Source organism: Danio rerio, chromosome 1, assembly GCF_049306965.1.
Source record: "Danio rerio strain Tuebingen ecotype United States chromosome 1, GRCz12tu, whole genome shotgun sequence".
Taxonomy (NCBI): Eukaryota; Metazoa; Chordata; class Actinopteri; order Cypriniformes; family Danionidae; genus Danio; species Danio rerio.
In genome coordinates, this window is record NC_133176.1 from 13,781,697 (window position 1) to 13,797,925 (window position 16,229).

The window sequence follows — 16,229 nt, forward strand, 5'->3', positions numbered from 1 at the left end:
AGATTCTGAATGAACAAATGCTCTCTCTAATCTCTTTCCATTTCTCCTCCAACCTCATTAGGAACTATAGTAGATTTAGAGCTGAAATTTAGAAAATCAAATGTTGCAAAAAAGCATGCTAATTTGAACAAAAAATGTACTATTGTATGCAACTAAAATGTACTAATATCCCAGAGTTTCGATTGTTTTATTTCAATGAAAGTTTACATTTGAGGTTACAGTTGAAGTCTGAATTATTAGACCCCAACCGCCAAGAATTTAATATTATCTTATAATAACTCATTTCTTTTGTCTTTGTCATGATGACAGTACCAGATATTTTTCAAGACACTAGTATCTAGCTTCAAGTGACATTTAAAGGCTTAACTAGGTTAGACAATTCATTGTATAACAATGGTTTGTTATGTAGACAAAAATGTTGCTTAAGGGGGCTAATAATATTGCCCCTAACATGTTTTTTAAAAATTGAAAACTGCTTTTATTCTAGTCAAAATAAAACAAATAAAGAAAAAAAATATTATAGGAAATACTGTGAAAAATTATTTCATGCTTTGTTATACATCCTTTGGGAAATATATAAGAGTAAGAAAAAACTAAATCACGGGAGGGCTAATCCTTTTGACTTTAACTGTATTTCCCTAAATAAATATTATTTTTATTAGCTATTATCTTTATGACACTTATTGTCTTATATGTACTCATGTATTATTTTTTATTAACAACAAATACATAATTATACAGTAATATACAAAAACATATGCCAGAGTTTACATAAAAACATTCAGTAATTAAAAATCTTATATTCCTTTAGAATATTACAAGTCTTCTTTGCTTTTTTATTAACAATGTTCTCCAAACTTAGTCCTTAGTCCAGGGGTGGGCAAACTCAGTCCTGAAGGGCCGGTGTCCTGCACAGTTTAGTCCAACTCTAATCAAACACACCTGCTTATAGATTTCTAGTAATCTTGAAGACACTGATTAGCATGTTCAGGTGTGTTTGATTAGTGTTGGAGCAAAACTGTGCAGGACACCGGCCCTCCATGACTGATCTTGCCCACTCTTTGCTTGAAGGAAATAAACAAAATTTAGCTTTGATCCAGTCCATTTTTTAACTATATGAAACTTTCCCATAATACTTAAAAGCTGTACTAGAAAGGTAACATTTTTTGCATGTATTGACATAGTAAATACAAATATCAAAATTTTGTATGCTGAATACAGTATTTGTTTTTCTTCAAATTAAATTTCCACATCCACCCAGAAAATCCTTTTGTATATACAATCACAAAACATATGGATATATGGATTCTTTTTCCATGCAACAAAAATTACAGGAATACTCAATATCCAAACGAAATCTCTTTAAAACCTCTTTAGCTGGATATATACAATGAAAATGTTTAAATTTAACTTCTTTAACTTTGTCATTTATACAATATATTTCTTAAGAACGCCAAGCTTTTTTTCTAATTTATATTTATGAATACATTGGACATGTCAAAAAAACTACATCAAAATACAAATGAAATAAAATAACTGTAAACAGTGTCAACATTTTCATTATTTATTTATTAATTTTTGGCTTAGTCCCTTTATTAATCTGGGGTCGCCACAGTGGAAAGAACCGCCAACTTATCCAGCACATGTTTTACGCAGCGGAAGTCCTTCCAGCAGCAACCCATCACTGGGAAACACCCATACACTCCCATTCAAACACATACACTATACACTATATTCACCAATAGCACATATTTAGACTTGTGAGGGAAAGCGGAGCACCCGGAGGAAACCCATGCCAACACAGGGAGAGCATGCAAACTCCACACAGAAATGCCAACTGACCCAGCCGAGGCTTGAACCAGCGACCTTCTCGATGTGACGTGCCACCGTGCAGACTTTCCTTCTTTTATGATATTTTATTTTTTGTCAACCAGCAAAACACAAACTAAACTGCATCCCTTCCAATTCAGTCATTCGGTTTCATACTCTACTTTAGGGAGACCATGTTAGTGGAATAATGTAGGAGATAGTGAATGAGAGTATTTGGGTGATTTTAGATACAGCCCATGTTCATCTTTGAGGTGAATATAAAGATAATAAGGCCCAAACTGATTGGTCAAGTAACAACTTATGCATGCAACGCACAAATGCTTGTCACACAAAATAAATGTAACTTAACAAACCTCTCTGTAGATAAATATTGCATATATGATTATCGTATTTTTGAATATATACTGTGCACTGCAGCCCTAGTCGACTAGAATGCAAATACCTGCATGTGTTGTCGTTCAACTGCATGTATTTGTCCATCACTCATGGAGCTCTGGAACTGGGTCTGAAGTCGATCCAGCTCCTGTGACGCTGTTTGCCACATCTGAAGAACTCGTTCTTTTTCCTGGAGACATAAACATTTTACTTTAAACCTACTAGTGTTGTGGCCTTGTATCTAAACCCCTTTTGAAATACATTTGAGATGTGAGATACCAATGTTAGTGAACTGTACAGAAGCAATGTTAATTGAACAGTAAAAACTTGTATAGCGTGGACTTATAAAGTACGAAACTTGCGAGGTCAAGGTCATTGTATTTATGTGCAGGGAAAATTATTTATTTATTTTTAGATAGAAAAAGAAACAAAATCTTTTTTTAATGTTTAAAATGTGCACTTTTTTAAAGGCATCTGCCAATTGCCTAAAGTTTTTCATTACTTTTAGGGCATAAATCAAAACATACAATGAAAATAAATAACTCTCTTATAAGCAAGAACTGTAACTATGGCAACCGTGATATTTTGGTGTAAATATTTACTCGTAGAGATTGCAATAGATTTCTTTTTTAAACAACTACAATTATAGTTTCCAAAATGTTTGGGTTGTGACTCAACTTTAAACTACTTTTTAACAATTGACTTGTTAAAAAAAACACTTTTAAAAATGTAAAATGTCTGTGAATACTCCTGAGTATTCATGCAAATGGCTTGCTTAATTCAAACCTGATTCATTAAAACAGACAGTGTACAAGAACTGATTTGCATGAATGAATCACATCCCCAGATCTATTACTTTTTTTCCTGCTAATGAGGTTTGAACCAGATATGCCATTAAAATATTTTAGTCATTCATTCATTTGCATAACAAAAACGGGAAGACTATTACACTTCCAACATTCACATGATTACTCAATTCTGTATTGCTGTAAACCATGGTGAATATGGTTTTAAACAACTAATACATATGGAATATAAATAAGACATATCATATAACAAACTATAACTACAGTAACACTTTACAAAGAATAAGATTTATATTATTTATAATCCTTGTTAGGAATAAAAAACCCTTTTCATTTGTATTATGTTTTATGTACTGTATCTAGTTTTGTTTCCATCATTCTTATTCAATTTGAATTTCAAAATTAGTAAACAGCACAATGATCATTGTTTAAGTTCATGTTAGCTCTGGTCAACTAAATATTTTACAAGATACAGCATTTTATTTGATAATGTAATAATAAACATTGAAATAGAATGAAAAAACAATAAAAATGCTTCTACAGCATTTATTAATAGAAGTTAATGCAAACTAATGTTAATAACTGATGTTAACAAATAAAACTGACGTCAAAAATACTGCAAAGTCTTGCTAATAATTATTCACTCATTCATTTTCCTTCGGTTCAGTCCCTTTATTTATCAGGGGTCGCCACAGTGGAATGAACTGTCAATTTCTCCAGCATATGTTTTACATACACACTCATTCACACATATACACTACAGCCAATTTAGTTTATTTAATTCACCTATAGTGCATGTCTTTGGACTGTGAGTAAAACTGGAGCCCCGGAAGAAACCCATGCGAACACGGGGAGAACAAGCAAACTCCACACATATATGCCAAGGACTTAGTCCCAGCCGGGACTTATACCAGCAACCTTCTTGCTGTGAGATGACAATGCTAACCACTGAGTCACCGTGTCGACCACTTTAAAAAAAAAAAGTCTTAAATTTCAAGAACAAAATTAATTTCAAAAACTTTAATTCACTAAAATATTGTTTTAAAACATTTTAAACGGGTCTTAATTTTCCTTTGTTTATGTAAAAGCTACCCAATCGATTCAACACCCATTCAATCACCAACAACACATCTCGATAAAGCTTTTAGCAAAACTATATTTATAACTAATATTATAACAGTTTGTTGTACATTTAGTTTATTGAAGTTATGTTGAAAAAAAAATGCATGTCTGCTTGATTTAACACATTATTTAAAACGTGATAAGAAATATCTAATTAGTATAAGCTAGTAAAAAACTTTTTCTGCTGTGCCATTTAAAAAAATCCTTAGCATTTAGCCCTATATAAGTCTGAAATGTCATTCTTGATGCCCTTAAAGGTCCCATGAAATTAAAATTTTTAGATGTTAGTAGCAGTATTATTAGTTTTTAAGTGACTTGTTTTAGCTCTTTTGGTCTGTTAAGAAGCTTTGCAGTGTGAAACCGAACTGCACCAAGAGCAAATTGCAACAATGTAACAATTTTAATCCCTGTTTCGTTACAACTGAAACGATTTGCAGATGTGAAAGCACCCTAAGATATCTATAAGCTAGTGTGCTCCAAAAAAAACAGTGACAAAATTGGCATTTAGAAGATATTAAACTTAAATAAACATTTTAAAACTAGTAGTTTGTCACTTCTGTCCTATATGGAGCAACATTTTTTTTCACGTCACATCAAATTACAGTATCTCATTAACTCATAACCAATCAAACATGTAAAGCTTGTAGTTTGTCACTTCCGCCCTATATGGAGCAAAGATTTTTTTCAAGTGACTTCAAACTACAGTATCTTATTAAATAATAACCAATCAAATGCTCTCTAGTATCTGACATGCCCGCCCCCTTCAAGACATTTCACATTTGCTTTTCATTTGATGCACTTGAGCTCAATCGCTCTCACTGATGGTCATAAAAACAATTATGAAAAAAAAAAGGGGAGGAGCTACATTATGTCCCATCCTCTTTTTGTGTTTTGGTTGAGATAACGTTGAATAAAATCAAATAAAATGCACATTTCAAAGCACTTCATGGGACCTTTAAAGAAGTCTTAAAAAGTCTTAAATTTGACTTGGTGAAACTTGCAGAAACCTTGTACATGTAATATAACAAAATACAGGGTGGCGCGATGGCACAGTGGATATCGTTTTCGCCTTACAGCAAGAAGGTAAATTCGAGTTTCGACAAGGTCAGTTGGCATTTCTGTGTGGAGTTTACATGTTCTCCTCGTGTTGGCGTGGGTTTTCTCCGGGTGCTCTGGTTTACCCCACAAATCCAGAAACATGCACTATAGGTGAATTGGGTAAGCTTAATTGTAAATAGTGTATATGTGTCAATGAAAGTGTATGGGTGTTTCCCAGTGATGGGTTGCAGCTGGAAGGGCATCTGCTGCGTAAAACGTATGCTGGATAAGTTGGCAGTTCATTCCGCTGTGGGGACCCCAGATTAATAAAGAACTAAGCCGAAAAGAAACTGAATGAATATAATATAATATAATACAGTTCTAATTGAATTATCCTTTTAATTTTGCTTATTATCTGCACCACCTCTATAATAAGAAAGTGGCTAAGGAATCTCACTGGGTGTTCAATTTATACCTAATTACTTCATTCTCAGTTAATTAGGAAATTAGAAATGTAAATACGAACGAAAAGTAGCAGAAAGTCCACAGACTCAAAAACAAGTCACTTGAGGCTCAGTGGAGGTTTCGATGTGATTCGCAACATAACATTCTGCTGAACGGCTCCCTAAAGGAGGGCAAAGATGCATGGCGTCGGGCTGAAAGTGGAGCGCTTGATGAGCGACGCACTAATATCTCATTACACCCTAATGTCAAGTGTTGATATGTAATCCTCAGGAGCACCTGGAGCGTAATTCATGCTGATTAAAACCCATTCCCTCCTCACAAACACGACCCGCGCCGTCTCATCATGTATTAGCTAAAAGAAGGAAGCTTTAAAGACAGAATAACCCTGGATCACCCCTGCACTGTGGGAATCCAAGCGCCTGTGGGTCTGCGGGAACACAGAGAGACTCATGGGAGTTTAGAGGTGTTTTTTGGAGCAGGTCTGGATATTCACCTCCACTGCACACTTGACCTGCTCTTCCAGATTGCTAATGGCCATTGCGTCTGCTGCCGCGTCTCCTTCTGCTCCGGCTGACAGAGACTGCAACTGCTTTTCGACGGAAAGTCTCTGCTCTGCATGAAGCCTGCCAATGGAAATTAATATACATGGTTAACAGGTCAATCATCATGAACACCTCTAGGAATTAACGGCAGGCATGCTTTAATTTGGTTTAAAATGTCATGACTTTGAAGTCTTAGTGGTGGACTGGCAGTACCACACTTAGATTTGTTAATCAGAAATTAAATCTTTAGTGTCACATGATGCATCTGAAATGATTTTGATATGCTCGTTTGCTGTTTGATTGCAATTACCAGAATTATAATCAGGTTTAAATCATCAGCGAGGGATGTTATTACTATTCACAACAACTTGATAAAGATGAATTATTTATTTTATATGATTTTATTTTTTCTGCTTATTATTTTTGTAGGATTGATTTTGCATCTGAGGATTCTCTGATAAGTAGAACGTCCAAAAGAACATTAATATGTATTTATAATAAAGTCTTGTAACATTAAACATGTCATAATGTTACTTTTGATTCATTTAATGTGTCTGTATTTTGTTTACATACACTACCTGACAAAAGTCTTGTCGTTATTCACAGTTGTAAGAGCAACAAATAATACCTTGACTACCTTGAAGGTAGATTTTTCAGATGAATTATCTGTTGAACTGCAGTATTTATGATGATTGAGATGCAAAAGACCTATCGGAACCCGTATGGACCCAAGATTCTCACAGTCATCAGTCAAGTTTGGTGAAGGAAAAATCATGGTTTGGGGTAACATTCAGTCTGGGGGCGTGCGAGAGATCTACAGAGTGTATGACAACATCTACAGCCTGAGGTATCAAGACATATGTGCAGCCCATTATATTAGAAATCAAAGGACAGGGCAAACTCTTCAGCAGGATAGCGCTACTCATACTTCAGCCTCCATATCAAAGTTCCTGACAGCAAAGGTACTCCAGGATTGGCCAGCTCAGTAACCAGACATGAACATTATTAAGCATGTCTGGGGTAAGATAAAAGAGGAGGCATTGAAGATGAATCCAAAAAATCTTAATGAACTTTGGGGGTCATGCAAGTACGTTTCTTTGCCATTTCAGATGACTTATTAATAAAGTTATTTGAGTCATTGCAGAGATGTATGGATGCAGTCCTTCAAGCTCATGAGAGTCATACACAATATTAAATCTTTTTCCACTGTACCAGGACTTTATATTCTATACTGTAAATTATTTCTGTTAAGTGACAAGACTTTAGTTTAAGCAAAGTCAGACCTTACTGCCCTAATGAAATTGAAATAAAATGAAACTAAATATCAAGACATGATCATGTTTTATTTTGGTAAAATAAGTGTAATCTAGAGGCCTTTGCAAGTTATTATTTGATATTCCTAAAACTTTTAGGTATACAAGACTTTTGTCAGGTAGTGTAGTTTTATGGCTATTTCATAACGGTTTTCAACATTGCTAATAATCATACTTTCTTGAGCCACAAATCAGCATAAGAAAATTAATTCTAAGAGAAATAAATTGCATTTTAAGTAACATTTGCATATACAAAAGCTATTTTAAGATTTTGCAATAATTTCATAATATAAATGTTTTTATTCTACTTTTGACCAAATATGGAATGTTATTCACACAGAAAAAAAGCTATTTTACAAGGAAATCATATTTCATAATCCAGAATATTCCAGAAAACATTGTACTAGAAGACTTTCTTTTACATCACAGCATAAAAAAAAACAGAAGATAACATTTGGTTACACTTTATTTTAAGGCGTCCTAACTATTCATGATCTACTGTTAAATATGAATTCATTACATGTACTTATTATATGAAATGGGTTAAAATGTGCGTAAGGTTTAGTTGCATGTAATTATGGATAATTAATTGTAAATACTATATATGAAATGGACACAATAAATAGTACATTTTAATGCCACAATTAAATTTGGCAGTATATTTAGTTCTGATTCTGTGCTTTTCTTTACATACAACAATACTGACAACTAAATGATCGTATGAGGTGCAAAACTTCTAGAATGAATAAAAAAACAACAACAACAAAACTAAATTAGCACTAAATTAGAGCAAACTTCACAAACTTTCTCCCAACAAAGTGAATTATCTTAAAAGGTGTGCTGTTATTACCAGAAGCGCCTCATCTTGCAGTGCTGAAGCTGTTAGCACTGACTGACTTCGATAATAAATCAGTGTCTGGGTGGAGAAAATCAGCAGGAGATCTATTCGAAAGCTCTTACCGCTCGTTTTCTTTAACCACCTGCTCCAGGCTGGCTTTGACGTCTGTCATCTGCCTCTGACGGAGAGAAATAAGCATGAGAGTGAGTGCTGGGAGGAGGAGGCTGATTGAGAGAAAGTGTACTTTTGAATGGCAAACTTATTATAGCACAAATTCACTTGGCATGGCATTAAACTGCAATTTATAGCTGACAGCATGAAATCGGACCCGTCGAGTCCTGACAGCTCACTGCAACGCCAGCATTTACGTGTTGTGAGCATATGTGTGTAGTTGTGAGTCTTCATGCATTGTGTACCTGATAGAACTTGAGCTGCATCTCCATCTGTTGAATATGCCTGTCGTATTCTTCTATTAGAGGAGCCATTAGGCTGAAAACACATAACAGGACCATAAACATGCAGTCAAGCTAACAGGATATCATTCATTCACTCTCCTTCGGCTTAGTTCCTTTATTTATAGGAGGTTGCCACAGCAGAATGAACCGCTAACTATTCCAGCGTATGTTTTACGCAGCGGATGCCCTTCCAGCCGCAACCAATACAGCCAATTTAGCTTATTCAATTCACCTATAGTGCATGTCTTTTGACTGTGACAGAAACCGAAGCACCAAGAGGAAACCCACGCCAATGAGGGGAGAACATGCAGACTCCACAAAGAAATGCCAACTGGGCCAGCCGGGACTCAAACCAGTGACCTTCTTGCTGTGAGTGGACTGTGCTAACCACTCAGCCACTGTGCCGCCTACACAATACCAACTGGATGAATTTCAAAGTGGATTACATATAACAGTACAGTTCTAACTGTAACTGTGGTAAGCTTTATTACATAAATGGCATAATTATACTGCTCTGGAGAAAATTAAAAGACCACTTCAAAGTTTTTAATGAATTGTCATTAATATGTGTGTGTTATGAGTAAGATGTTAATTAGTGTTTTAATTATAAACTACTAATAAAGTGTGTTTAAAAATTGTAAATAAGAATATTATCTTTTAGATTTTTTTTTATCACACACTTCATTATTATCCACGACTTTGTGTGATACAGCATTATAATATCTGTTTGTTTTCTGATAAAAAAAACGACAATCATACATTTCCCAATGATTTCTAAAAGGCAGTTACTAAAACTAAATACATTTTAACAATAGTTTATATACAAAAATGTTTGTCAGACATATTTAGAATATTAATCATTTGATGACATATTAAATGACTGCATTTAAGGATCACAGTGGAGCTCCAAAATATGAATTAGTTGTCATTGTAAATCTTTCAAACCATTAGGTTTTAGAATCTATCAGCAAGATTAATCGAAAATATAATAAAATTCAGTATAGTAAATATTTTTATAGATTTTAATAAATACAGAAAAAGTATGTCGTTTTATTTTGATATATTTGTACATCTGTTACTCTGAAGGATTTCACTCATGAAATTTTAATTTCAATTATTTTATATATTAGTAAAGTTTTTTTTAAATATTTGATATACTTTCTATACATATATGCGTGTGTGTGTTTGTATATATATATATATATATATATATATATATATATATATATATATATATATATATATATATACATACATACAATACAACAGTAAAATAGTGAAAAAAAAAGATTTTTGTTTTACGTACACAAAAATAACTACATCTACACATTAATGCACCTCTTGAGGTTTAGATGAAATTTCTGACACCCTCTCAATATAAAATCATCATTATAAATTATTATTTTAAGATTACTAGTGGGTTGAATGCATGCTAAAGTTACAGCTTTTAATATTAAAAGGTTGATTTACATTTATAGGCAAATATTAACTCACCCTCTGTCTGCGAGCCAGGGAGCTGCAGCTTCTATGACCACATCTTCCACCTAAAAAAGTGAACGTTTATCTGTTATTTTGAGTCCCGTCATAACACATTGAAAGTGCTTTATGAAGCTCTTAATCCTCACATATTCTCTAACATCTTCTTTAAGTGTTATGCAGAAAGACCGTTGGAACAGGAAACACTTTATTTGATATTTAAAGGGATAGATTAATGTCTCACTAATTACTTGCCATCAAATAGTTCCCAAGCGTCATAAGTTTCTTTTTTCGCTTGACACAAAATAAGATATTTGAAAGAATGTTGGAAACTTGTAACCATTGACTTTCATTGAAGAAACACAAATACTACAGAAGTCAATGTTTACAGGTTTCCAACATACTTCAAAATATATTTTGTGTTCAACAGAAGAAATTCTGAAGATTTGTCATTTTTGGGTGAACTATCCCTTTAAGGATACATTCCATACCCATCATAACACCCTTATCTTATTATTTGCCAAATCAGATCTACAAAATAACACAATAAACAATAAAATAATTCATCATAAATCCATCTAATCATACAACCGACCTGTGATACAGAGGAAGGAGGGGGGAATTCATCTTGATATCGACCAAGGACGGAATTAAGACGATTCACTGATAAGACACAAAACAAAGTTCAAGTTCTGATGAATACAAACGACTATACAAGAATGTAACTGCATAACATAATTTCCATCGACTTTCACCTTGATCTCGAAGAAACTCGACTTCTGTTGTCATTTTTGCATCTGAAACAGCAAGAAACTTTGTTAGGTTGACGTATATACAAATGTAACAACACTATAATAACATTTATGTTACTATGTGGGTCGGGAAGTATTCTAAACTTTTATTTTATACTGTTTGCTTATAATTAGATGTGTACTGTATGTATTAAATGTTGTGAAATATATAATAAAAAAGTTTTATCACATTCATTTGTGTGGCATTTTTACACACGCAGTAGTTGAATTCAAAAGGAAAAATTAATGAACAATATTTAATATTAAGCAATACTGGAAAATTATTACTACTTATCCTGTACTCTAGGCAGTATTGGTAAACTGCTAGTCTAAAAGCATTAATATTAGTAGCAAAAATGTCTCATGGTTGCTGAATGTCACTCTAAACCGTTGCTACAGCCCTCTCACGTCTTGAATTTCTACGTTGTAACAATGTAGCAAGCAAGTAGCGACGTTGCTCTAGAAAAAAGACAACGTTATTGCCGTCTGTCACTGAAAGTGTCAGGAATATCTAAAACAAAACCAACTTAACCCCGCTCAACGAGCGTGTTTGTTGGGTAAAGTTAGGTGGTATACAACGGGCAACAATTTGTCTCACTGAAGCAGTCGGTTTATAAACAACCAGCACAAATGATCCCTGGAGAATCTCTTTTGTGAGAGAACATTGGTTTACCATAGCATACACTGTCTCTATAGAACTAAACCATTTATCAATTTGGTATAATCGAGTCAACGAGCATTGTAAAACTAACGTTAGTATAACGAAGCAATTCTTTAATAGACTGAATAGAAAAGAAGCGAGTCTTCTGTGTAATCTCAGCAACAGCTTGAAGCGTTGGTATCCAGGTGGAGATTTACATTAGCAGGCTAACTGCTACACGTATATCAGCAATTATTTTAAACGCGCTGGGTAATCTGAAGCGATTTTAAAACGTTTGTTTTTCATAATATATATGACGAAACAGCAGATATTCGTAAATAAATGTTATATAATAAAAGAAGAACCTACAAATCCTTCCGCCTCGCAGTTTAAAGAGCCTCCCAGCCAATCACATTCATCTACACCAACGCTCAGATTCATCCTCGGAGCCAATCAGGTTGATTCTCGGGGACGCGGTGCTACTCATTAAAGTGTTCCCGGGAAACTTAAACTTGCTTGCGTTCCGTGCAGTTTGTGGAGTTCCTGTTTTTTGTGTGTGTTTTGTTTTTAACAAACTGTGAAAATGGAGCTCTTCGCTGTGAACGAATAGGTTGATGACTATTTTGTTTACTAAATTCACATATATATTTAATACTAACGACATGCTTATGATTTTCTGCTGTATTGCATTTATGACAGAAATGAGGAAGTGTTTTCCTTGATATCAAGTTGTGTGTTATCTGAGGTAATGCTTATCAATGACTGTTGAACCTTATTGCACATCAGATAGTCTAGTGTTCTAAGCTGAACAGAACACAAGTGTGGATATATCATAGAGTGTATTACATATACTGTTTTTAAGTTGTAATAGTTTCAGGTCTTGCTGTGAAAGAAACTAAGGTTTTACCATGCTCATCAACAGTATCTGCAGTGGTTGTGTCCTCCTGACTGCCATGGATTTCTATATCAGACACACATGGGACAGCTTACCTGTGGATCACAAGCCCGTCAAGATCCGTTTCTCTCCTGGGGAGGACGGTTTGTTAATGCAGGTGACTGCGCCTTTCTTTAATGACCCCCCTGCACCAGCCGGACCACCAGGAGAACCGTTCCCTGGTCTCTGGGACTATGAAGGTATGTTCATATTCACTGAAACAAAGATTCGTTAGATTTACTATTTATTTTTAAGGTGAGGAGTTGCAAATAATTTTATATGGGCTGAATTAAAAAAAAAAATTAAGTTAAACATTTCTAAATTTAAATTCAGTCTAAATACATTTTGTAAATCCAATGAATGATTTTTTTTTCAGTGTACACTGGTCATAAAGTGTAAAAAAAAAAGGTTTCTATGTATTTATATAATTATATAGGCCATTAACATGTATCATTGATGTTGGAAAATCTAGTATCAGGTAAATTAAAGACATTTAACCCTGGTAGGAACTTTAATTAGTATCTGAAAGAAAACATCAATTATTTTCAGGCTACACTCTTGTTTTTCAGTGGTAGAGTCCTTCTTCCTGAACAGCGAAACAGAGCAGTATCTTGAGGTTGAAGTCTGCCCGTAGGTTTAGTCTATACAGTGTATTTCAGACATCAAGAAGAGATTTTCATTGCTAACATGCAACTTGTTATAATATTAATATTACAGACATGGACAACACCTTATTCTGCTGCTGAATGGAAAACATAATGCATTTATGGTAAGAAAATGCACACCCTTACTTGGTTTATTTGTTTTCAGCTTTTTGTAAACATGTAGGTTGGGATCTGTAAGAATTTATTTTAAAAAAAATTCAGTGAAGTTTCACAAACTAATTCTTAAGAAGAGCACGGAATGTGATTGATCGCAGCTGCTCTTTCATCTATAATCATTAGTAAGCCAATCAGATTAATCCAAAATCACTATAAGTTGCCTGTCTAAAACTACTCACTCATCTACCAAGGAGAGTTTTCGAGAACTACCGGATCTCGTATCCCTTTACATGCTCATTGACCATACAGGAGCCCTGGGCTCAATTATCTTCGAGCTCAGGGTTCTCTCCCGGGACAGCATGCCAAACCTGCTATTATTATCAACAATGTCTAAGTGTGAACTCTTAAAATTATGTCATACCAAAGACTGCATTTATTTGATCAAAACTCTAATGAAATTTAAATGCAATTTAAATTCTAATTAATTGAACAATTTAATAATTTTCAGTCTTCAGTCTCTTTATGTTTCTACTATTATATATTTAATATCAATATTCACAACATAGCTGGTTAATATTGTTATGAAAACATATTATTTTGGAGTTCTTTATGAGTAGAAAGAATATTTAAAATATCATAATTTAATTGGACATGCAAAATCTAAAATTTATTGTAACACAATGCCTTTAATATTTGGTGAAAAAAGTATTGTTTTCAAAATAATTATATATTAAAACATTTTAGAAACAACTATCTTGAAGATATTTTAGAAAGTAATAAATGAAAATGTATTTAATAAATGATTTACATTTTCATGTATTACTTTTTAACATATCTTCAAGATAGTTGTTTCTAAAATGTTTTAATACATAATTATTTGTAAAACAATATTATTAAATGTATTTAATAATTGATTAACATTTTTATTTTAATAAAAATAAAAATGAAATACAGTGCCCAGCAAAATAAGTACACCCCTTACAGATTTCAGTCATTTTACAATAGTTTCATTAGTTGATATGAGTTAATGTTTACTAACGTGAACTAACAATGAACATTACTTGTACAGCATTTATTAATCATAGTTCAACATTTACTATTGCATTATTAAAATTAAAATACATGCTTTGTTAGCATTAGTTAATGCACTGTAAGTTAACATGAACAACCACTGTAGTAAATGTGTTGTTTATTGTTTGTTCATGTAAGTAAATGCTTTAAATAACATTAATTAACTAATTAATTAATACAGCCTTATTCTAAAGTGTTACCCAGATCTCTTTTTACTATTAATAGTTTTTACATTAGATTAGTCAGTACCAAAGCTAAAACCGGAATTAATCTTACAAAAAAAAAACTCGCAAAAAATAATACACCAAAATTCATTTTTGAATAAAGAGGAAATAAATCAAGAAAACCATAACAGGGCATATGCAGGAATCCTAAAGGTAATTTCAATAAGTTTTTAGGCCTTTTTAAAGACCTTCTAAGAATTCCTTCACAGAAGATCTCGTCGTCACTTCAATTTCTAATTAGTATCAAAACTTTAACTTAATAAACAGTTGTTAATAAACAGTTGTAGTTAAATAAATCAATGGAGCACAGCCATGCAACAGAACTCAAATAAGCTTGTAAGAAACTAAGCTTAAAATAATAAACTATGTGTTTTTTTTTCATTGACAGGTTTCAGTCGCTGTTTAAACTTATCTTTCTCTAACTAGGAGTACGCAAACTTACATTTTTCAATTTTGCCGTTGTTTCAGCAACAGCTCCCTCTATCATTCAGAGCCAATATAGAGGACAGCACATGGCATGGTGAAGCACTTCTACCTTGGAGGTATTTCCCTCAGGGCATTAATAAGATGAACTCCTATGCCATCCATGGTTCTGGTGCAGGAAGAACCTACGAGTCTCTGTATCCTGTGCCTAGAGAAGACCTTCAGGAAGGACAGGGACCAGATTTGTAAGTTTCAATATGTTAATCTTATTTCGCTTTCATTTTATGAGCCATTAACATCACTGAACATTTCTCCTCTCATCCAAAACAGTCATCGGCTTGAGTATTTTCAAGACTTCACTCTGCAAAGCATCATGGGAGAAGACTGGGTTCAGCCAGAGTCTGACCTGTGGGATTTAGCCAGGAAATGACCGGCTGAAAATCACAAGCAGAGTCCAACCTGTCTCATAACCAGCTTTTAATGCAGTAATTACTTGTAATTTGCTTCCATGTCTATGTTAGAGCACAAACTCCACTGCAGTCTAATCAGAGTTAATGATGTGGCTTGTTTTAATGTGGGTGTAATGGCAAAATAATGGCTTTTATTATCACAATTTAATAAATCTTCCTTCAGTAAAGCAGCACTAATCTAAGCTGTAAGTATTCCATCCAGCATCAAATATCAACGCACGTGTAGTAAACGGGAATGACATTTTTATACAGAAATGAAATGGTAAAAGGTGGAAGTAAAGCATTAAATAAACAATTGATAACAATTCACTTTTTTTGTGCTATTTTGGAGATTGGAACTGGATTAAATTCAATTCATGTTTATTTATATAGTGCTTTACAATTCAGATTGTGTCAAAGCAGCTAAACATAGAAGTTCTAGTACATCTGAAACTGCCTCAGTCCAATTTTGTTGACAGTCACATATATATGTCCCACGTTGCTAAAAACAATATTAGCACACATATTTCACTAAAAAGTGAAAATTGGTTGGTTTAAAAATAAGTAAAATAATTTAAAATAAAATAAATAAACAAAATAAAATACATTTTGAAGCTACGTCACGACGATGAGATCACTGTGTAACATGGAGGTTATCTGTACCGGCTGGTACAAA

General features: G+C 33.5%; 2 protein-coding genes across 10 annotated transcripts in view; one reads left to right on the forward strand and one right to left on the reverse strand.

Moving 5' to 3' along the window:
• The window catches only part of sclt1 (sodium channel and clathrin linker 1), a 30,378-nt gene extending 17,645 nt beyond the window's left edge, over positions 1-12,733 (reverse strand). For 3 of the 7 annotated variants that reach the window (XR_012405482.1, XR_012405483.1, XM_005159812.5), the window contains exons 1-8: positions 12,061-12,098; positions 11,016-11,057; positions 10,856-10,923; positions 10,279-10,328; positions 8,746-8,818; positions 8,452-8,507; positions 6,130-6,259; positions 2,273-2,395 (exon numbers count right to left, since the gene is read on the reverse strand). Coding sequence is in view for 4 of the 7 variants with exons in the window: in XM_005159812.5 (XP_005159869.1) it covers positions 2,273-2,395; positions 6,130-6,259; positions 8,452-8,507; positions 8,746-8,818; positions 10,279-10,328; positions 10,856-10,923; positions 11,016-11,049 (534 nt within the window). In the remaining 3 variants the exon portion in view is untranslated. Of the gene's footprint in view, positions 1-2,272; positions 2,396-6,129; positions 6,260-8,451; positions 8,508-8,745; positions 8,819-10,278; positions 10,329-10,855; positions 10,924-11,015; positions 11,058-11,649; positions 12,099-12,681 lie in introns of those variants that run through there. The other 4 variants (XR_012405484.1, XM_021476006.2, XM_073949398.1 and 1 more) reach the window with 3 other exon arrangements.
• Positions 12,212-15,883, forward strand: zgc:77739. 3 transcript variants are annotated; one of them, NM_001431078.1, is made up of 7 exons: positions 12,212-12,301; positions 12,391-12,436; positions 12,614-12,825; positions 13,195-13,255; positions 13,343-13,394; positions 15,150-15,349; positions 15,435-15,883. In NM_001431078.1, exons 3-7 carry the CDS (start codon positions 12,645-12,647, stop codon positions 15,532-15,534), a joined length of 594 nt encoding a protein of 197 aa, NP_001418007.1. In that variant the 5' UTR covers positions 12,212-12,301; positions 12,391-12,436; positions 12,614-12,644; the 3' UTR covers positions 15,535-15,883. The 3 variants fall into 3 exon arrangements, with proteins under 3 accessions (NP_001418007.1, NP_001418008.1, NP_957190.2); NM_001431079.1 differs by lacking the exon at positions 12,391-12,436; NM_200896.2 differs by lacking the exons at positions 12,212-12,301; positions 12,391-12,436 and having other exon boundaries at positions 12,482-12,825.
• The last annotated feature ends 346 nt before the right edge of the window (positions 15,884-16,229 follow it).

Coding starts and splice junctions, on each gene's coding strand:
- zgc:77739 (NM_200896.2), top strand. CDS start 12,600: ATGCTCATCAACAGTATCTGCAGTGGTTGTGTCCTCCTGACTGCCATG. Junction 13,256..13,342: donor CTTGAGGTTGAAGTCTGCCC/GTAGGTTTAGTC, acceptor TTAATATTACAG/ACATGGACAACACCTTATTC. Junction 13,395..15,149: donor GAAAACATAATGCATTTATG/GTAAGAAAATGC, acceptor CCGTTGTTTCAG/CAACAGCTCCCTCTATCATT.